General features: G+C 48.8%; 1 protein-coding gene across 3 annotated transcripts in view; it reads right to left on the minus strand.

Moving 5' to 3' along the window:
• LOC132070913 (interferon-induced very large GTPase 1-like) overlaps positions 1-22652 on the minus strand; it is a 45651-nt gene extending 22999 nt beyond the window's left edge. Inside the window, exons 1-2 of one of the 3 annotated variants that reach the window (XM_059468106.1) lie at positions 22462-22646; positions 10778-21236 (exon numbers count right to left, since the gene is read on the minus strand). In XM_059468106.1, coding sequence (XP_059324089.1) covers positions 13930-21234 — 7305 coding nt within the window. In that variant the 5' untranslated portion in view covers positions 21235-21236; positions 22462-22646 and the 3' untranslated portion in view covers positions 10778-13929. Of the gene's footprint in view, positions 1-10777; positions 21416-22461 lie in introns of those variants that run through there. The other 2 variants (XM_059468105.1, XM_059468107.1) reach the window with 2 other exon arrangements.
• Positions 22653-23321: the final 669 nt, after the last annotated feature.

A 23321-nucleotide genomic window follows, 5' to 3' on the forward strand; every position in this document is an offset into this window, starting at 1 on the left:
CAGCCAGAGAACCGTTCCCTCTCTGTCCCTGCCAGCCTGGCACAGCAGGAGCACACTCCTGCCTCGCCCCCAGCCAGCAGGAACGTGCACATTGCAAACTGAAACCATCTGCACTCCTGACTCCATGGCAGGAGTGACCCAGCCAGGGATGGAGAGGGCTGTATGAAGCTCCTCTGCTCCTTCTCTGTCAGCCCCAGGGACACCAGCTACTCTTCAAGGTCAGACTCCTTCTCTGTTGGGGACATGCTGTCTCCTGCACATCCCCCCAAATCCACTGTCTCTTCTCCAAATCAATGGTGTGTGGCCAGAGAGCCTCTGCCAGGCACAGCTCACAGGCTGAGGCACAGCCAGGGAATGGCACAGGTTTCTCGGAGGTGCTGTGACTGCCCCTGGATCCCTGGAAGTGTTCCAGACCAGGTTGGACTAGGCTTGCAGCAACCTGAGACAGTGGAATGTGTCCCTGCCTGTAGCAGCATCGTGATTTAGATGATGGATGCTGCTGGCAATTTCCCAATAAGCATCTCCTGTGGAAAGGCCTCTTGCAGAGGCATTCAGGCAAAGCAGTCAAGTGCACACACCACACTCAGACTTGACTCTCAGTGACAAGAGGCAGAAGGGCCTTTTGTATGATAAATTCCAGTGAAGGTCTATTCTAGCACGCCAAAGGGAAATCAGGGACAAAAGACTTGGCCATGTGGTGTGCACAAGGTTAAGTGGGGGTCAGCAGCCCATGATCTGAGGGCATGGGGGTGTTACAAAGGGCAGGACAAAGGCATTGCCCTATAGGGAAGACAGGACCAGCCTCCAGGGATACCATAACCAATGAGGAAACAGGGAAAGGACAAACCATGATAATTTGGGACACATGGGGAAAGTAACTGGGTGAATCATAGTGTTGGGAAGTCTCCATGGGGGAAGTCTTTCCTTTTAGCCTAGGTGGAGACTCTGTGGTATATTCTTGCAAGGCAAGGCCCAGGGGATTTCCCTGAGGAGTTCAAAGGATTCCACAAGGGCAATAGCAAGGACAGCAGGTTTTCATCCATATAAGAAGCTGTATGATTTTTCACTCCTGAATTTTGAAACAGTTTTCTCTCGCTATATGCAATCAACAGTCTTTAAAGAAAGCTTCCAGTTTACTTATATTGGTGTCCATCTTATGGGGAAATTTCCCATCCGCTCACAAGGCTAGCCTGTTCCTTAGCCAGTGGTGATAGGACTTCCTCAATGATCCCTGATGCCCACCTTCAGGGTATGGTTGAGATGTATTGCAGGTCTAGGATTGTTTTAGGAGATTGTAAGTCCCTGTTTGGGCACCGTTTCCAATGTATAAATGATGCACAGACCCAGATGTAGTGCATTCATAAACATTTATTAAATGCATACATGGCTTTAATAATATTTTCACTATCAGGTTAGAATAATGTGAGCCTGGATAGCCAATAGCATGAACATACAAATGTCTGCTAACCAACAATATCCATGATCAGTTCCTTAGTAGCAACATCAGCTCTTTTTTCCATATGACAAGTGCTTGCATAAAAACTTTGTCTGAAAAACTACCCTGCTTCTGCTACTTGTTCCATTTCAGAAACTTGATTAAGTCTTTCCTGCCATGACTAAAGAGTTCATTGTTTCCTAGCTAAAAGCTCTTTGTTCTCTTATTTTCCTTTTCCCACAGCCCTCCATACCACAGAGCTTCCAGGCTGGGAGAAGCCCATCCCAGCCCCTCTTTTTCCAGCCCTGGCTCTCGGGTGGTTGTGGGGTTCTCACCTCTGTTCCAGAGGCAGTGGGGTAATTCCAGGGAATCAGGTGTTTTACTTCAGCAGAATGCGAAAGTGGAACCGCTCTTTTGGGGTCAGATAATTGAATTAGGGTCAAAATTCCAAACCAACTCACAGTCAGCACTCTTTTGTTGCAGACCTCTGACCCTTAACTACGTGCTGATTGCTGGTAATAATATTGTAAACTCTGATAGTGTGATTTGCATACATGTACAAAAAAGCAGGAGAGGGACTTTGGAGAAAGGCCTGGAGGGGTAGGACAATGGGGAATGGCTTTCCACTGCCACAGGGCAGGGATAGATGAAATATTGAGAACGAATTCATTCCTGGGAGAATAGTTAGGGTCTGGGGCAGAATTTCCATAGAAGCAGTGGCTGCCCCATTCCAAGACAGGAACACCTTCCACTGTCCCAGCTTGCTCCAGGCACTGTCCAATCCAGCCTTCCTTGGAAACGTCTCCAGCAGAGGAAGCAAAGCAGGAACAGGGCCTGGCTGCAGCTTTCTTGGCGGGGGACACCCCACGCCTGACAGTAACAGTGTTTGGGTTTGGCAGAGGACATTCAACACCCAACCAGAGCAGGGTACCTGGATTGCTTTTCCCTGGGCGTGTGGACACACAAATGCTGCTCCATGGCCACAAAGCAAGCACTGGAGTTTGGATACTGAGACCTCCAGCCTGCCAGGACCAGCCATCACCTGGGCCAGGCTGACAAGTCACAAGTGCTGGAGCAGACACAGCTGGCATTTGTCCGGCCTCAGGGGAAGCCCCAGCAGCTGCCAGGCAGGGCTGGGACACATCACCTACAGAGCATGGATTTGGTCCCTCTGTTCCCAGCTCAGCTGAGCCTGTCTCCAGAGGGATATTTCCTCCAGCCAAAGAATTCCCTGCTGCAGGAGTGTTACAGGCACAGAACCCCGGGATCACTGAGGTTGGAAAAGACCTCCCAGACCCACGAGTTCAACCTGTGCCTGATCCCCACCTTGTCCCCAGCCCAGAGCACCGAGTGCCTTGTCTAAGCATTCCTTAGACACCTCTGGGTATGAGATTCCACCATGTCCCTGGGCAGCCCCTGCCAAGGCCTGAGCACACTTTCCATGCAGAAATTCCTCCTGATGTCCACCCTGAGCCTGCTCTGGCCCAGTCTGAGGCCATTTCCCCTTGTCCTGTCCCTGTTCCCTGGCAGCAGAGCCTGATCCCCCCGGCTGTGCCCTCCTGTCAGGAACTTGTGCAGAGCCACAACGTCCCCCCTCAGCCTCCTCTTCTCCAGGCTGAGCCCCTTCCCAGCTCCCTCAGCCTCTCCTGGGGCTCCATTCCCTTCCCAGCTCCCTCAGCCTCTCCTGGGGCTCCATTCCCTTCCCAGCTCCATTCCCTTCTCTGGACACGCTCCAGCCCCTCCAGGTCTCTCCTGTCAGAAGGGGCCCAGAGCTGCCCCCAGCACTGGAGGTGCCCCAGCAGTGCCAGCACAGGCGACGGGCACTGCCCTGGCCCTGCTGCCACCCCAGACCTGGAACAGCCCAGAGGGCTTTTGGCCACTGGCACACCTGGCAGACCTGAGCTCATGTCCACCACTGGCACCAGGAACCCCAGGAAATCTTACCCAGCACCATTAAACCATGACCCCCTCTCTGCCAGCACTGCACCTTGTGCTGGACGGCTTCCTCAGGCTCAGGAGCTCCTCAGTGTCCCTTCAGGAGCAGCCAGAGAACCGTTCCCTCTCTGTCCCTGCCAGCCTGGCACAGCAGGAACACACTCCTATTTCACCCCCAACCTGCAGGAACGTGCACACTGCAAACTGAAACCATCTGCACTCCTGACTCCATGGCAGCAGTGACCCAGCCAGGGCTGGAGAAGGCTGGGGATCATCCTGCATGAAGCTCCTCTGCTCCTGCTCTGTCAGCTCCAGGGACACCAGCTCCTCTCCAAGGACAGGCTCCTTCCCTTCTGGGGACATGATGCCTCCTCCACTGCCCCCCCAAATCCATTGTCTCTTCTCCAAATCCATGGTGTGTGGCCAGAGAGCTTTTTCCAGGCATATCTTACAGGCTGGAGCACAGCCAGGGACTGGCACAGGCTGCCCAGAGAAGCTGTGGCTGCCCCTGGATCCCTGGAAGTGTTCCAGACCAGGCTGCACTGGGCTTGGAGCAACCTGGGACAGTAGAAGGTGTCCCTGCCCATGGCAGGGGATGGCACTGGATGAGCTTTAAGGTCTCTTCCAGCCCCATTTGTGAGTCTGACAAGGTAACCCAGCTTTGGAAGCTGGAAAGGGTGAACACATCATGCCTCAATGCCTAAATCAAGGCTGGAATATCTGACTCAGTACCAAGATTTGTGCTGGATCAGCCACTTTCCCAAGGCTAAAATTGCCCGAACAAGATCTGGTTTGGCACAAGGAGACAGGAACAATGTGGGTCCCATGGATATGACTGTATGGAGCAGCCATGGGGCAGGAGAATGGCAGTTCTGAGGCCCATGGAGGCAGTTCCTGGGCTGGCCCTGCCCCAGGAAACCCAGAGCTCTCTCTGCAGTCCTTTCATTTGAGGAACATCCCCAGAGCTCACTGTATGCATCAACAAGTGACCACTGTCTCCCTGGATCCCAGCCCAGGAGGAGGAGAAGCTCCCAGTGACACTGTGGCCCCATAAGAAAGGGTAGTGTTCCATGTTTCACATGGTCCCACCATTACCACACTGGTCCTTGCTGCACCCACAGCCCTCCCAATCCCAGGTTTCAATTCAAACCTTTGCCACAAAATCCTGGTTCTCTCTGCAGTCCCCCCAACCCACAAACCTCGGGTCTCACTGCCGCTATCCTCCTAAACCCTGTGTTTTCCTGATACCACCCCTAATCTGGGGTCTCACAGCAGAACTCTCCATACCCTGAAACCCCAATGTCTCACTGGAATCTCGCACCAAAACCCTGGCTTTCTTGCAACCCCCTGCCATGGTTTGACACTGGCCAAAAACCAGGATACCCACGAAGAAAACTGCACTCATGCTCTTCTGCTGTAGTTGAGCAGAGGAGGGGGAAATGCGGAGGCTGGTCAATTGGCTGAGGAGAATCTTACCACACTCCCCTTGAGGGACAACCCTTAAGCAACAACCTCTCTAGTCATGGTGAGGACAAAAAGCTTCCCCCAGAATGCATCGTTGCTGTATGTTGGTTCTCTTTATCCCATTGGCCCTTCCATTTTGTTCCACCCCTGTGCCCTCATCTCATCCATTCTGATGTTCTGTCCCCTGCTTGCTATCCCTATATAAATCCCTGATATCTCTGCCTGGAGAGTTCTTTGTGTCTGGACCCCTTTGCTGTAGGAGCTCCTTAAAGACCCTCTGTGGAACCCCATATGAAGACTCTGTCCCTTCCTTCTGTGCCGCTCTGGCTGAAATCACCCAAGAGCTGAAATCACTCAGCAAGAGCAAGATGTGTCTGTGCACCTAGGGCATCTTTTTTAAACAAGCTTCTCTACCATTTGCACCTGCCGTGACAAGTGGCGCCCAAACAGGGACCCTGTATAGGGGGTCTCTGGAGAAGCATCTCCACCAGCCTTGTGCTGCTGGACACAAGCTGCTTTCAGGACAAGTCACTTCCTTAAAAAGAACCACTCACATTCTAGGGAGTGTTATCCGAAGGATGACCAGGACCCTCCAAAGAAGCTAGGAAAATCCTGAAAGCTGGACAACAAGTGGCCACCCACCCAGTGGGTTTAGTTTGACCTGAAGAAAGACAGTGAGTTTCATATACATATATATTGGGGTCACCTTTTTCAATTTTTCCTTCTCCCCTTTTACTTCTGGGTGTGGGAGAGAAGCGTGAGTATGTGAAACCAACTTACCTGTCCTAAACTTACCCTTTCTTGAAGGGACATTTATCTCCAAGTTGTGGGTGCCCTTGTAGCAGGGAAATTCAAGTTTTCTAAGAGGAATCCTAAGAGATTTATATCCTTAACCATAAGTGTCTTCTTTCTAATTTGTTTGGGGAAGTTTTACTCTTTGTTTCACATTATTGTTAAGTCAATGGTAAAAATGGGGAATGATTCAGGGAATGATTTGGGAAAAGTTTCAGGTCTAGTTCAAAATTCCTTCCCCTCCATCCTCTTCCCAAGCCCCCAAACCCCCTTGCCCTCAAGAGGGGTAATCAGCTAGAGGGTCTTGCTACTCTGCACAGGCTTGCTACTGTCTCCCTGATGCTCCCCCATCCCTACTAGCCCATTGCCAGGACGACACTGGCCATGCCATCTTGTACCTTCCCCTCAACTTTGTCCCTATGCCCATGTACCTTGTTCCATCTCCCCATTCTGCTGTTATCCCACAAAATGGTGCTGGGAACACGGCCAACCTCACCATCTTGTCTTCTTCTCTTCCAAGTTTTCCCGCCCTCGTGTGTCAAAATGGCCCCTCTTATGCCTTTTCCATTCCTCTCCATGGCACTCGGCTCCTCCTTTCCCCCTGAGTCAACAGGTGTAACCATGTCAGGACCCTCCTGTCATGGTTTCAGTTCAAAACCAGACAGAAACAGTAATTTTGCATAGTGGTTTTGGTTTGCTAATGTCAGATTTCCCCAATTTTGAGATTTCCTAACTAATGAGTCCATGAGTGTGGTGGGCTTCAGTACTGGTTAATCACCAGTGCACTTATTTCCTGCTGTGAGACAGTAGTAGGAACAAAAAGGCGAAATAGGCTCCAAACTTTAAAAGGGTGAAAAGAAAATTTTATTAAGAGTAACTAAAAGAAAAAAAAAAAGTAGTAAGAATCAAAACAAACCCTTCAGAACACTTCTCCTCCCCCGGCAACCTCTTATTTTTCACTGATAATGTAAAGAAACAAAACTTAAAATTTCCAGTCAGTTTACCACCTTGAAAATAGTCTTTTTTCAGTTCATTTAGGGATAGAAGTCTCTCTTGTTAAGGTTATGGAGACTTCTCCACAAGAGGAAAAAACAGTTCTCTCATGGTTCTCAATTTCATCACAAACAACAGCCACCCAGAAAACCCTGCCATCAGGAAATCCTTCCCATTTTCACAAGCCTCCCCATAGCTTGTTGATGGGCCATGTCAACTTATGGAGTATTGTTTTAAAGATGAGCTGTTCAAAAGAAAAAGTTCTCATTATCTATCTCTAAAATAATCTGCTTTCCTGGGAACAGAAATCTCCAGGAAGCACAGGTCTACTCTTCTCTCTCCATTTAAACTTCTCATGGGATCACTGCTATTTCAACATCTGTTTATCTTAGGATGGAGGCATTTGCTCGATATCAATTTGAACACTTTCATCTCCCCATAGTTTCATACATTATAAGAAAAAAGAAGAGACTTTTCTCCGTAGTTTACAAGAGAATTTCAGCTCCAAAAACAAGGCATCTCCTCACCCCTTCCATCTGGGACTTAACTTCTCTTCACTGACCTCGATGTATTCATGCTGTTCCTTCACATGCTTGCATCTTGTTCTTTTCTCTTACTCGAAGGAGGATTGAAGCACTGAAAGGGTTAACATCACACCTGGGCTCTTCAAATGGCCACCTGAGACAGTTCCCAAGTTTTTTCATCTTTAACATGTGTGTTTGACAGAGGCATGTCCAGCTTCTTGGTGGTTCAACAGACTGTCAGTTACACAAAAATCTTTGCGTCACTTCCCTGAATTTCCTCCCATTTCAAACCAGGACAGGGGCTAAACTGTGGCAGGATCCCCGGAGCAGTGGGCTGAAGCAGTGGAGTTGGGCAGACCCAGGGCAGAAAGCTAAATTGTAGCAATGTCCCTGCAGGAGCCAAATGCTGTCGATAGCATACACGACCACTATCCTCAACCGCTGAGCCAAAAAAGCGGCCATAAACCAGCCCCCACATCCCAGACAGAGTCCCAGAGTCCACCCCAGTACAACTCATGGTATTATGCCACCACTCCTGAAGAACCTACTCCTCCTTCCCCTGGCATGATTCCCAAACTCTTGTTCCCCTGGCCAAGCCACTACAGTGGTATGTGAGTGCTTGGCCATTTTTTTCTTTTTTAATTGCCCCCAATTTGTCTTCTGGATAACCTCCTTCCCTCACAGTGTCTTTCTTCCACATAACAAATGGGAGAAAATGCCCTGAAAAAACCCAAACCCACAACAGGAGAGGAAGAGGATTTCAAAATGTTGGTAGTTCCCCAATCCTGTGGATGAAGAGGAAGGAGGGCAGACACAGATTTAGAGGAATTTAGGCCAGTGGCAGGGACAATATGCTCAGGAGGAGAGAGAAAAAATGAGGAAAGGGGGAAATTCAAGCCCCTCTCAGGCAGGTACAGATGGACTGGTCCTGGTAACGATGCCTTTTTCAGGACCAAGTTGAGGTCCCGGAAGGACTTGGTAGGGACTTGCAGGGAAAATCCTCAGAAGGCAAGTAAGGCATTTGAGACCATTTTAAGGAACCAGGGTCCCGATTGGAATGATATTCACGTGGTTTTAGATACACTGCTGAATGTACATGAGAAGACAGTGGTGGTAGCAAAGTCAAAGGAAGAAGTAGAATGAGTTCATGCTCAAAATGTGCAACCAGGAAAAGCAGATCAACGTTTTCCACCTGGTGATCCAAGACTGGATCCCAACTGTCATGAAAAATTAATCCACAAACATCAGATGTTCATGTCCAAAAAGGAGACAGAGGAGTCCAGCGGCTTTATTTGAATAAAGAGAAAGGTCACAGGTGTTGTATTGCACTAAACAGTTTATTTAGTAGTTGTTTTGCACTGGGTGATGGGAAGTTTGTACTGAGTATGGTATGTCATGTAGATTATTCTCCCTTTCTCATCACATGGTCTCTCCCCCATGAACCCCTTTCTACACACCTGGTGGTCTGTCCCATGCATACCCCTCCCCTTGCCCCTCCCCATTGTTATCCCATTGGCTGGGTCCTCTTTCCCCGCCCCCATCCTCGGGTATAAAACCCCACTGCAGGTGTGGTTCGCTCTCTTTTCTACCTGGGTGGTTGCCGGAAGCGGAGCATCCCATCCCAAGCCAATAAACAGGACTCTTGTCCCCACATGAAGAAGAGCGTCTCTTACTTTCTATCCATGCAAGGCCGTGTGGGCTTGGGTTCGAGCTAGCTGGAAAGAACCCATAGAAAGCCCAGAGAGCCACAGATTACTGCACATAGGCATTTCCCATGGGGTCTCTCAAGTTGTTGGAGGTTGCAGCCTCCTTTTTATCCTCATTTCCTGGCTTCATTTCCTTCTCTCTTTTCCCATTGGCTGAGATACTTGACAGGTACAGACTTCCAACATCACCTACTACAGAACCCCTTCTAATGTGTTCCTGCCCCTGCTTTCCTTCTTCCTTGTGTCCCTGTTATTTTTCTTTAAGTCCAGGGATTTAGTACAGCCTTCAGTGAATAACAGTCTGTGTCAATTAGTGGAATTCCTCTGGAATTTATGATTCACTGCATTGCTTCCTAAACCCTCTCAGTATCTGGCTTTATTCACCAGCAGGCCCAAAGTTTGTTTGTAAAGACACCTCCTTCTCATTCCTTTCACAACCAACCAGGACACAGGGATCTTCTGACTAGATATCAGAAACTGCATCAATTCATTGTGAACGACCCGCCATAATTTACCTAACTTCTTGGCAGTTTTATCACCATCTAAAGTAGCCTGCCATAATTCATCACCGAATTTACGCCACTCCGTTAACTCATGAACCGTATGGGGGTTAAGGAAAACCCCTCTATCATAACCATAAGATAAAAGTCCCAGTAAATCCTTCTGCAAATCTATCCCCTTAACCTGCCTTTTCTGCAAAAAAGCAATAAATAAATCATATGCTGCTTGCCTCTCCATACCTAAATCGTAAGCACTTTTGCAGGTCCTCGAGGTCGCGGCAGGACGTCTCGGCCAGGCTCGTCTTTACGATCACCTAGAGCACGGCGCATCTCGGCTTCTTTTTTATCCGCTTTTTTTTTCTTCGCGCTTTTGCTGTCCCAGCTGCTACGGAACCCGACCCGTTTCTTCACTCCCCGTGGTGCGTCGCAGTATCCCGATCGGGTGTCACCATTTGATGAAGTGAAGGGAGACGACCCATCCTCTGATCAGCATCGAACTCCGATTTATTGATCAACCATGCACATTTTATAACGGTGTTAATTAAGTTCATACATATTGCAAAACCCAAGCTCATCATACGTTACAGATTAGACATCAACCTCTCCTTTTGTTTTCAATACCTGTGGTTTGTTATTGAAACCAAGATTTGTGTTCTCACCCTGATATGAATGGTTCTCAAGGCCTCCATGTTTGTCACTTTTGCTTTCCCATACCTTATCCAAGGACAAGGAATTTACTTGTTATTGAAGACAGGCTTGAGAACTCTTGCTGTTTACAGAAACATGCCTGAGAAACAGGCTTGAGAATTAGCTGCTTACAGCTGCCTTTCACTTTTCCATCAGCTGTATATTTTTAAGCCTTTTTTCCTTCAAGCCGTGTCTGAGCAAAAATCTCCAACACTCTACCTGGCCACAGGCCTCAGAAAAAGCTGAACCAAGAAGAGAAAGGACCCTGAATCCGAGAGCTGCTGCAGAAGGTGCTTGTTGTCATTATATTACAAAGGTTCTATTGCCATTATACTGCAAGGGGTCCATATTGCTAGAGTTTTGTACCTCCTTGATGTTTCTTGAAGGCACCTCCTCTAGGCATTGACTCTTCCTTGTCCTTGCAGTTTCCAGCTGATGCCAGTTCTCTCTCAGCCAACCAATCTACTCTTTTATAACACTCTTCTTCTTATTTGCTACAGCTGTGGCCTGTTAAAATCAGGCCTGCTCCTAATCTTTATTAATTGGCTCAGCTGCCACTCTTTTGGGGGTAAGATTACTTTCTATACTACTTTTATTTACTTATATTCTATCCCCCTTCAATTCCCCTTTTTTCTTTTAATTACAGAGTTTCTAGAAGGACATGTTCAAATACATTGACATTATGAGACATTTATACATTTCATTCGGAACTAATAGTTGTACAAATCTTCAGACAACATATTATAGTACAAATACATATACATATATATTTCTGAGTGTTGGTTCAGATTTGCAGCTTTTCTCAGTTTACAAAATACTTATCTTCAAAATCATTTATACTTACGTTTAACAAACATTAATAGCTGCAATTGATATATTTTACCAATAGTTAATAGTTTAATATTCAAGTCCTTTTCCCCGAATCCACAGGGTTATATAGTCGAGTCCTGTTTCTCTGAATCCACGGGGTTATATAGTCAAATCCTGTTTCCCCGAATCCACAGGGTTCCCAAATCCACAGGGTCATATAGCTTAGTGTTGGAGAGTTTTGTTCAGACATGGCTTGAAGAAAAAGGCCATGATCATATACAGCTGGTTAAGCAGTAAAAAGCAGCTGTAAGTAGTAAGTTCTCAGCCTTTTTCCTTACGAGAAAAACAACAACACTGCGTCCTTGATCAAATGCTGAGAAAAACAAGGTGAAAAACATGGAGCCCTTGAATGTAGTCAATAACAGTCAACAGCAGGATATAAAAACAAGTATTAGCCTCAACAAGGAAACCACAGGTATTAGCAACAAAGGAGGGGTTGGCATGTAATCTGTAACCAATGATGAGCTCGGTTTTTGCAATATGTATGAGCTTAATTAACACTACTATAGAAGTATGTAAGCTGGATCAATAAAGCGGAGACCAATGATCATCAATAGGATATGCACGTCTCCCTTCACTTTCCTCAGCTTAGTCCTGAATCCATGGGGTCCTCCCGAATCCATGTGGTTATATAGTTTAGCATTCAGATCCCTTTTCCCGACTCATGTCGGGGTCACCATTGGTTATCATTATATTACAAAGGTTCTATTGTCATTATATTGCAAAGGTTCCATATTGCTAGAGTTTCATACCTCCTTGATGTTTCTTGTAGGCACCTCCTCTAGGCACTAACTCTTCCTTGTCCTCACCGTAGTCACCTGACTCTAGTTCTCTCTCAGCCAACCAATCTACTCTTTTATAACACTCTTCTTCTTATTGGCTGCAGCTGTGGCCTGTTAAAATCAGGCCTGCTCCTGATCTTTAATAATTGGCTCAGCTGCAACTCTTTCAGGGGTAAGATTACTTTCTATACTACATTTATTTATGTGTATTCTATCCCCCTACAGGCGATGGCAGACATGATTCTCCACATGGGACATTCCAAAGACTTTGCTCAACAGTGAGGCCAAGGGCAGGAGCAGCTCTTGCTGGGGCTGAGGGCTGGAGGGAAGGGCAGCAGCCCCAGGCACCCGAGCAGGAGCAGCTTCCCTGGACAGAGACACAGCACCCCTGAGACAGGGAGTGAAAGCACTGCCTGAGCCTGGGGCGGTCGTGTCACTGCTTTCCTGAGCCTGCAGGCACAACAGCTCCTGCTGGGAGAACGGCCTCAGTTGATCCAGGAGGCTGCAATGAGGGAGGGAAGGATGACACCCAAAAGCCAAGCAGCCCAGCTTGCAGGCCACATGGAGCTGGCCTCAGGCCCTGCAGCCCCTTCTCCAAGCAGGACAGTTCCTTGCTGCAGGAAAACTGCCTCTGGGGTATCGGATATTAACCCTTCTCTCACCCAGAGAATGGGGCAACTGAGCAGTGTTTTAAAAAGTTTTCATTCTATTTATCAGTCTCATATGAAGGATGAGACAGTACAGATGTTACAATTCATGCTATCACGATTAGAATCTGACTTTTTCCTAATTACAAAACATTATAAATGTTTCTTGCCTTATTAGTTTTTGCTACACCATGGTGTAGATGCCTTAAAGCCAATTATTTAAAACTACCTGTCATGGGTGCTCTTACAATGTATTGTTTATTGTTCTGTTTCTCTAAAGTATCTAATCTTATTTGCAAGGCCATCTTTCAAAACTTTTTTCTAGCTTTATTTCTCTCTCAACTATATCTGTCTTATTCTATGGCATTTCTAAGTCAGCATTTCTTATCTCAAAGTTTGCATGCAGATGCTTACTGTGCGGGTCTTTTGTCAGGCCTTGAGAACTCTCCACAAATCTATTTCTCACATCTCCCCTCTCTCTTGGATAGACAAAACTTTTTTGATGGCCTTGTTCATCATTTTTCATGCACAGTGAAGTACACAAGGCACTACCACTAACATTGCTATGATAACAATTAACATGTGTAAACCTATTTGGCCAAGTTCTTTTGTCTAAGTTGTAAAACTCATCCTTCAAACAAGGCGTCTAACTATGATCTATCATTTGTTTTCGTTTGATTTGTACAATCTCTCAGTTTTTGAAGTTGTTTGTGGATGGACTCTGAATGGTCAGACAAGTCCATACAACACAGTCCTTCCAAATCCTCCCAACTATGTTTACGTGCCAGTAAAGGAAGATCCATGGCAGCTCTGTTCTGTAAGGTTGCATTTTGACAGCACTAACATCTGTCATCAAATTACTAATTGCAATGGAAGTACTATTGACTTCTTTGCTCAGCCAACACCACAATTAGTTTAATTGTTTTAATGCCTCACCTGAGGGCATTAAAACTGAGGGAAGTTAAGGTAGAAATAAAGCTGATGTAACTCATTTTGCAGGGCTCTAGGGTTTGAAATTGCAGTTTTCTTAATAATGCTGGGTAAATCCTTTTTCTCTATGTTTTCTCTTGATGACTTTTTTTAACATTAGCTGTTATCATAGCAAAATGTCCAATGCTACATTGGCCATTTTAAACAAATGAGCTAATATTTTTTGGCAACTGCTGTGGGGACTCATCTAGGTCTGCCGTTTCACACTAAAGGGCACTGGGGTAGTACAATTGCACCACAACTTTGAGTTTCTGTACACAGGATAATGGGGGGTAACATTTAATTGTGGATCTCCCTGGTATTGAAACTCAGCACAAAATTCCATTGCTAATGAAACAAGAATTTCTAATTCATGAGGTTCAGAAGGTGCTTTAAGAAGATCAGGCAAGAAGGCAAGAGCAATTTGGCTTTCTCATGAAGTGAGGCATTGCTGAGCAACGGCCACAATAACTTGCCTTATTTCACCAAATTTGGGAAATTTAGATGCCATTAGGTGAACATGGTTTGAGAGCGTCATCATTGGAACTGCATTTTGTTGAGAGCCTGGTACAAAGTTCTCCTAAACCACAAAGCTGTTGTGGTTCTTCCTCCCCACAGACGTGGCCTAACGCTTCTCCAGCTCAGACAGTGCTTCCTGCTTGGTAACTCTCAGCCACCCCTCCGGGATTTCTCCTTTGCCCTGAAATTTCCCATTGTACAAAGCTTCCAGCTGTGTCCTGAAATGAGACACAAACCATTTCCAGTACGCCTGCATGGATGAATCAGGAAGAATGTTCCAAGTGGAAACAGGAGGTCCAGCATTACGGTATGTTTTGTAAGGGATCCAGGGGCCATCATCAAATCTGAATGTACAATTACTCGCAACGAGACTGGAACAAATATCGATCGTGAGATGGTCTGTCCCATGCCACTTCATTCCCGTCAAAGCTTCTGGGCGATGGAAGACCAGCTGATGGTCTCCGTCATGTTTCTGCATGGTGTTTGTGCAGACAGCCCCACAAAAGGGACACTGTGCCCAGCACCCTGAAAAATGCTCTGCCAGGATGGTGTGAGGCTGCCTTGGAAACGAGCTCAGGTCAGCACCAGCCAATTCTTTCGTGAGCCTTTCCTTCAGGTCATCCAGAGCTTCTGCCATGGCCCTGCTCAGGAACTCAATGTCTGTGACCTCCTGGTGCTCGATGCCCTTCAGGTCACTTCTGGGCAAGTTGATCACCTCTGTCAGTTCCCTGCAAAATTCATCCAACCAGAGAGAGACTTTGTCTTCTCTGTCTTTTCTGTCTTTGACAATTTTGGTTGCTAAAGAAACAGCTGAAAGGATGTTTTTATAGAGAATATCAAGGGAGGAACCTAAAAAAGTCTCCAGCCTCCGACTCCCATCTAAACAGTGACTCCTAACACGTTTCTCAATGTAACTCTCACAAAACTGTTTTGGAGACATAAGGTACTGCTTGAAATACTCAAATTTTTCCTGTTCTGCCAGATATCTCAGGATGCAAACTTCCAGATTGCCTCTGCTGCCCTGGAAATCTGGGGATTTCTGCATGTCCTCAGCAATGTCTTTAGCTGTCCTCTCATAGACTGCCTGGTGAAGAGCTGGCTCAATCTTATCACAAAGGAAACCAGAAAAAGTTGTGACAGAAGTGGCTCCTTGGCAGGAAATCTGGAAACATTGGAAGAAATCTTCTCTCTTGCTGTTCAGGTACACAACTGGGTCATTTGCCTTTTGGAATGCTTCGTGCATGGCTTTAAACCTTTCTGCTGCCATTGTGCACAGATACAGAGACAAATCCATGCTGTACTCTTTGTTAAAAGTATATTTTGCATCACTGGGGACAGAGTTGACAGCTCCCTGTACTTCATTGAGTATTTCATGAATAAAATTTCGACTATAATCGCGTTTCTCCTCTTCCTTCTTAGCAATGTTTGCCACCACACGCGCTATGATGTTGTCTGTCATTTGCTCAAACTTGATCAAATCAGCATTGGAAATGCTCCTCAAAAGTGACCTAATGTCAAAAGACATTTTCTTCATGATGTGTTTTTTTGGATCAAAAGAAAACCCTCTGCCTCTGGGAAATGACCTCATCCGTGCATGGAAACCTGGCTCCTTAAAGTGCTCTAGAAGGACATCTTCGATTTGTGCATCAATATCCACCCGTTCTGGAGGAGGAGCAGCACGGGAGACTTCAGCAATCCATTGGTTCCAGAGGAGATTAAAGTTGTCCTTCAGTTCTCTCTCACTGAGGCTCTTCCCTTTCAGACTCACAGCCAGGTCCTTACTCTTTTTCAGGAGCTCATCTTCATAGTCCAGCTTCCTTTCATCCAGTTTCTTCTGCTCCTTCTGGAGCTCAATGAGTTTCTCACATTTCTTTTTTGTTTCATGAAGAAGAGTCTCTTTTAGTTCTTTCAGCTTAAGCGCTGTGCTTAATTTCCACTGGACCAGTGTCTCACAGTCTTTGTCCTCCCTGAAATACTTTTCCACTTCTTTCTCAATTGCATCACTTGTCTCTTGCACCAGCCCTTCAAGGTGCTGTCTGGTAACATTCTGCCAGTCCCCATTCCGAATTTTTTTGTCCAGTCTCATTTGAACATCTAAGATGTGACTCCTCAGCCTCCAGGTCCACTGACTAAAGGCAGTTTCCAGTCTCCTGTACACAGCAATCTCCAGGGAATTCTTGAAGCTGAAAACAAAGTTTTCATTCAGCAAAGCATTCCAGAGGTCACCAACACGATCTTTCAGGCTTGAGAACCTCAGAATGCTGCACTGCGATTGCTTCTTGGCAGCCTGGAGGATTTTGCTCTTGAGTTGCTGGACATTCTGGCTGTATTTGGGATTTGGTGGTGCCATTGGGGGGTTTCCTTCCCACAGGTGAGCAAAGTAGTGAATGTGGGTGTTCACATCAAATCCAATGACATCACTGAAGGAGGAGACATCACAGCATTCCTGCTGAGCAGCTACCACAGTCATTTCATCCAGCTTTTCCTGCAAACGCCTTCGCCCTTCCATGTTCTGCTCCTTGGCAGTTGCTTCCCCCACGTTTTGGTGGACAAAGAGGCAGCTTGGGGAAAGATTGACTTGCTTCATCCTCAGGAAAGCCTGCACAGCGATCTGGAGAACATCCTGCATTTCTGATGGATTTTCTCCAAAGATATTGATCACAGTCAAGTTGCCAACACCGATGACAAAGGTAGCCAGCTCATTGTCATGGTTCAGAGAGTGTTTATTGGACATCTCGATGGCACGAAGTCCCTCAGTGTCAACTACCAGCACAAAATCAAAGCCCAAGTCTTGCTGCAGCTCCTCGCCCACTGGGATGAGCTGCATGAAGGCTCCGCGGGTGCATCTCCCTGCACTGACGTTGAACTGCAGACCAAACATGGCATTCAGCAGGGTGGACTTGCCTGTGCTCTGGATGCCGAGCACGGAGAGCACAAACACTCGTTTGTCCCCCAGCCTCTCAATTAAGCTGTCAAAGATTGCTCCCACCCAGCGCAAGGGCAGGTAAGAAGCATCCCCATCCATCAGCTCCATGGGGTACCCTGAGACCACCAGATCTGCTGCAATTTCTGGCAGTTTGACAAAATTTTCTTTCTTGTAGTTCATTATTTCCAGAGCTTCATAAATCTGCCCTAACTCTCTCAAAAGGTTCTCCAGGCCGATGGATGAATCATTGATTTCATCAGAGAGGGCATCCAAATGACTCAGCAACTCATCGTTGCCCCTGGGCTTTTCCTTGCTTTTCTTTCTTGACAGGATTTCAGACCATAATTTGTGATAGTCCTTCCTCAGTTCTTCAAGGCGACCACGAGACAGCTCATGCATAAAGACCTTCATCCAGTGCAGGAAGTATTTCTTGGTGTTTGCTGGCTGGACCTGGAGAAAGCCAAGGAATGATTTCATCAGTGTGTTGAGAGGGAAAGCTTGCTCAAGTTGCTTTTTTCTTATTGCTTTCTTCTCATATTCAATTTGGCTCCGATGATGCTCAACGCTCTTGTTCCTCTTCTCCTGCAAGCGAGTGAGTTCTTTGTCCTTTTGGCACCACTGGTACCACAGTTTTCCTTGAAGTGGCAGCAGCTTGGATTTGATCTCAGACAGCTTCTCTTTCTTCAGAAGCTCCACCAGCTCCTTTGCCTTTGCTTTGGCTGTCACACACGCATCTCGATCTGCATCCACTATGAATCCGTGCTGGCGAGCTTTGTCCACGCAGGCCTCCAGGCTAAAACATGGATTAGAACCTTCCAGGAGATCCCCAATTGTCTTGGTCAGTTGGTCCATCATTTCTGCTTCATTTCTGTTCTTGATCCCTATTGTTATGTTTTTGTTTGCTTGTCCAGCTGCAACGTTCTCTTTTTCTGTGAGAAGACAAATGAAAGGCCTTTGTGACTGCCACAGGTCCTGCAGAAGCTTTCTCCCCCTGTTGTCCATGTGCTCCCAATCAGACACAAGAGCCACATTGACAGCAGATATCTCCTGCAGGAACTGCAGCTGTGCTCCGTGATCCCTGGCATCTCCATGCAGGTTACAGAAAGCCACGCAGCGCTCAAAGGTGTCATTGGGGCTTCCACCAGGGCAGTACCAGGCGATCTCCACCAGCCCTTCCATCAGCAAACGCTCTCTGGTGCTGCCTCTGCAGTGGCGGTGGAAGAAAGTGTCGTGTTTGTGTTTGCTGAGCAGAGCATTGAGGATCTGGGACTTGGAATAGGAGGCCGAGCTGCCAATGCGGATGAAGGACACAATGGGTGTGTGTGCCTGAAAGATGAGTTTGTTGCTGAAACTCTTTGTTTGGGCCTGCTTTCCTGACTTGTCCACCTCTTTCCAGCTCCTTTGGATTTGACTGAAGGTGTAAAATGGGAACTCGATGCGTGAAGTGCTCGGGTTGGGCACCAGCAGAGGCAGCGCCAGTTGGCAGAACGCCAGCTTGGTTGCCAGGGTCTGTCTCAGGAAGTCATCAGCACAATGGAAAATGGCCATCTGCAGGTCCATAGGGTGCACATGGCTTTCCCTGCTTGCACATATAGGAGCTGCTTCCATCAGCTTATCAAGAAAGTTTTGAAAGGAATCTGATTGTTGGAGTTCTTGCTCTCTGCTTTGTGGCATGGGTACAAGGCCGGGATTTCTCCTTTCCCAGCAAGTCAGGTACCTCACCTGGTAATCCACCGTTAATAGTTTTTTTAAGAAGTAAAATGGCAGTTCCTTGTCCTGGCTGGGCTGGCCGTCCTGCAGAGATGTCTTGCAGATGGTGCGGAAATCTCCCATCCCCATTTTCCTTGGATAGTGACTTTCCAGTCCAAGGCGCTTGAGCAGCTGGAGGAACTCTTGGTTTGCAATGTCTTCATTTTCTTTGGACTTGCTGCTGTCTGACTCGGACTGGGACTGACTGGGGAACTCAGGTGTTGGAAAAGTGTCTTCCAGGTCTCTGTGTATATTCAGCATCCTCTGTTCATCCCATTTTTCATCCAAGCCCCCACTGATCAAAGAGTCCAAGTCGTGTTCCAGCCTCTCCCAGTCTTCATCTCCACTGTGCTTTTGGAGGAGATTCTTTATCCGTGGGGACCATAAGCCTTTCATGTGATCTTCCATGAAAACCAAACGCTCCCTCTTCTGCTCAGGGGACAGCTCTTGACATTCTGGTGTCACAGTCAGACCCGTCAGCAGGAGGGAGGCCTCAGCTCTGTCAGCATCTTGCTCCTTCAGGTTCATGTACTCTGCATGTGCCGCTTCCATTTCCTTGGCCATGTAGTGAATTTCTGGGTGTCCAAGGAGGTGCTGAAAAGTGCTGCTTTCCACCTGGTATCCTGTGCTGGTCACAATCAAGAGCACCAACAGCTCCATGTCCTTCTGAGCCTGTTCCTGGAGAGACTGGAGTAAGGAATAAATGGCCAGGCTGCTGGTCTGGGTGGCTTCTATCTTTGCTTCATGAACATCAGAAGCAGAGCTTCCTGGTGTGTAGGTGACAGCATGGATGTGCTCCTGCATTTGCTGCAGTGTTTTGATGAGCTCTTGAAGCTCAGAGACTTTGGGAGATCTGGGAAGTGGGTGCTCAGTCTGGAAGACCCATTGCATAATGAAGGAAGCCTCAGGGAAGTCCTTGACAGAGTAGATATGAGGATTCAGGAGACTCCTCAACATTGCCTTGATGGAGGTGGTGTTTTCTGGAGGTGACTCCTGGCAGCTTCGCACGGTGTTCACCAGGAAGTCCTGCAGGGCTTTGTCTGACAGGCACACGTTGATCCACACACTGGGGTTTTTGGTTTTTTCATTCAGATCATCTTTAAGATCCATCAGCATGAGCAGCTTCTTGTCATCCACTTTCGTCACCTCCCAGGCCTTCACAGATGCCATGAAGTCTCTGGCCTCTTGCACTGCACTGCCCAGTTCCTGTCCAAAAACAGTGCCAATGCTCTGATTTGTCAGCTCTTTGTACCCAGCCCTGAGTGCTCTGCTCATCTTATCTACGGATTTAAAATCCTTGCAGTGATTGCGCAGGATGATATCCCACACTGGGATCAGCTGAAAGCCACGGTCGATAACGCACCACGTTGTGTTATCAGACACAAGCCCCGTTTTCCACTGAGGAAGGGAAGATGTGTCTGCTGGGCCCCCTGTGTTGACCACGTAGAGCTGAATTCCTGTATGAGAACTCTCTCTGTCTCTCCCCAGGACAGAAGCCTTTGAGCTGGATTTGGAAACATCCAGGGTCCCTCCTACACTGGCCCCGAAGCCACCCCAGCTGGCCCCAACAAAGCTGTTCAGTGCTTCAGATGTTTGTCGTTTCACCTCTTCCCGCTGCTCAGCTCGGAATCCTTCTGTAGATGCCTTCCACCAGAATATGCCCCCAAAGTGGAGGGGACCCTGGTTTATGTGGGACCCAAACCTGCTGAAGAAGCTCTCACACATCTTCACCAAGGTGGGGTTGTCTTCTTCCCAGCTGAAGCTCAAAAGCTGCTCCATTTCTTGCAGCTCCCGCAGAGCCGCATCGGAGAGGCGAAGCTGATGCCTTTGGAAGTAGCAGGAGGCCAGAGGGATGTACTGGTACTTGGTGGTGCAAAAGTAGCTCTGCTCAGAGTGGGACTGGTGGGTGTGCTGTGACTGCAAGGAGCTGCTGTGATCTACACTCCCTCCCAGATTAATCCCCCAGAATGAGGATTTGGCAGAAACGCTCACACTGAAGCCCAGCTGCTCCATGGACTTGGTGAAAGTGCATTCTGCTGCAGAGGAGGAGAACTCCTTCCTCTCAAGCAGCGATCCTTGCTCTGGACCAGCAAGTTGGAACCCCTCAGGAACCCTGAGGAGCTGCTCTCGCTTTGCCAGCACATCTTCAGGTCTGCTGGTTCTGTAGATGCCCTGCAGGGCCAATCCCCCTGACGCCTGCCTCAGCACCTCCGTGTCAGGGATGTTCTCCCCACTGCCTCCTGACTGCTCCTGCTGCTCCAGCTGCTTCTGGATGCTCTCCAGCATATCTGCCAAGGGTTTCTTTGGCGGTGGCCAGAACTCTTTGGGAATCTCCATGGCTTGCCGCAGAGTCTCTGATTTCTCCCTCAGAGCATCCTGGCTGTGACTGTGGCTGTTGAGCATTTCTGTCAGATCCTTCAGAGCTTGTTTGGCCATATTTTGTCTCTGCTTTGTCTTCTCCATGCATTGTTCCTGCAGATCTTTAGCGGCTGTTTTGTCATCTGTTATGTTCAGGAGTTTCTGGAGTGCCTTTTTCTCCCAGGGGTGCTGTACCTCACACTCCAGCCTGAGGTAATCTTTATATTCCAGATGTTGCAGGGCTTCTCGGCACTTGATTCCCAGGATCTGTGAAGCTTTGGGCAGCCAGTATCCAGCATCCAGTCCTTCCTTCTCAAATGCCTCTGCCAGGAGCTGGGCCTTTGAATCCTCCTCCTGTGTGTCCTCCTGCAAAGCCATGGCTGTGGAGGAAGAACAGAGACTTTCCCTAAGGTTTTGTCGTAGGCCCCAGGCTCCTGGCAGAGGCTCTGCAGCAGCTGCCGCCCTGAGGATTGCTCCCACACGGCTGCTGGAGCCAGGCCCGGGATGGCACAAGAGCCAGGGTCTCCTTCGTAGCACCCTGGATGTCTCCGTCGCTTTCCTGTTTGCAGGACCAACGCTGAAGCTGAGTGTGTATCTCAGAGACAGCAATGACACACAGAGACACAAGCACAGAGATACACACAGACTCCCTCAGCCACACAACCTGCCCTGGACAAGGTGCTGCCTTCACCATCACCCACATCCTCCCAGCACAACTCCTCCATCCACAAGTGCAGACAGCCGGGGCCATTCCTGGCTCCCTGGAGCACTGGCACAGCCCCTCTGCCCATCCAACAGCCCTGCCTGCATCCTGCACCCTCTGCCCAGCCCACGGCTGCCCTGCTCGCTGCCTGGCCCAGCCTGCTGCTCCCAGCACCCGGAGGCAGCGCTCACACACTCCCCCCATGGCACCCCACACTCCCCAGACACACTCCCCCCATGCCCCCCACGGGCTCTGAGCTGTGCTCCTGCTCCAGCTGCCAGTGCAGCCCCTCCCTCGCCCCTCTCTGGCCTCTTCCCAGGAGCTGCTTCCTGGCACCCTCAGGGGCCCACCCCAGTGCAGGGGGAAAATCCACCTTGTCCCTGCCCACGGCTGTGCCTGGGACATGCTGGTGGCCCTTCAGGGGAGACTGGAGATGCTGGGACCCATCTCAGAGAGGTGGCCTTTGTAATCTGCTGCTCATTAGCACAGAGGATCTCATCAGCCAAGTGCCCACTGGTGGCCATCTTGGCTTCTGCCACCACAGAGCCACCAAGTTCAAAATGTCTGGTGACAGGAGGAAAAGTGCCCGCAAACCTTCAACTGGGCACCTGCCTTTAAACCTTTGGGGTTTTGACTCTTTCACACAACTCCAAGAATTGTCCCAGTCTCAGTTCCCTTGGATACTGGAGAGATTTATTCCTTACAAAAATCCCATCTGAGCATTCAGCTTCTGTCCCACCAAGGCCTCTGCACTCTTACCAGCACAGGAATTGATCCCAGGGACTTGGACTGGGCTCCGGCACCCTTCCAGAGCCTTCAGAGGCAGTTTTCCCTGTGCAGGGAATCACTGCAGATGTGGGCAATCTGAGCAAGGGCTGTGGGCTCTGGTTCCCCTCACTCACCTCACAGCAGATGCTCCCGTTGCTCCCAGCCTTGGCTTCCCAGCAGACACCGGCAGTCGAGGGCCCCAGCTCAGGGGACACAGCACAGCAGCAGGGGCAGGCCTGGAGTACACGGTGGGTGTAAAGAAGAAGATGGGAACCCCTTGGGAACTCAGGAGGAAGAGCAGCAGGAAGGAAAGGCCCCAAAACCTAAAGGAGAAGAGCAGACAGTCAGCACAAGGCAACCCATGAGCGGTGAGGATTCATTCCAGGGAGGACTGGAGGCCAACCCTTCACCTCCACTGACAAATGCCCAGGCAGCAAAGACTCCTCAGGGCTCTTCTGGGGAGGTGACCAGAGCAGGGTTTCACCTGGGACCTACATCCACATTCCCCCACCAGAAGGAAGCTGGACATGCTGGAGAGGTGGGACAGAGCAAAGCCCCTGGAGGTCACCAAGGCCAAGTGCAGGTGCTGCCCCTGGGTCGGGGCAATTCAGGCCCAGACACAAGCTGGGAAGAGAATGGATTGAGAGCAGCCCTGAGGAGAAGGACTTGGGGCTGCTGTAGGGTGAGAGGCTGTGCAGGGAACATCTGTGCTCTGGGGGCAGCAGACAAGGTGAGGAGGGGGCAGAGCCAGGGGAACAGCACTGCCAGTGGGGCAGCAGGGCCCTGTCCCACCCCTGCCCACATCACGCAGCTGCTGCTGGGGGGAAGCTCAGGGCCCCACAGAGGGGGGAGAAGCAGCGCTGGGCTTGGATCCCAGCAGGCCCTGAGCCCCCCCAGCAGCTCGTGTGCTCCCACCAGCAGGATGGGGACAGGATGGGGACAGCAGAAACAGGAAAAGCCCCTGACTCAAGACAAGGGCAGTTCAGCAGCAGAG

Source organism: Ammospiza nelsoni, chromosome 3 (assembly GCF_027579445.1).
Source record: "Ammospiza nelsoni isolate bAmmNel1 chromosome 3, bAmmNel1.pri, whole genome shotgun sequence".
Lineage (NCBI taxonomy): Eukaryota > Metazoa > Chordata > Aves > Passeriformes > Passerellidae > Ammospiza > Ammospiza nelsoni.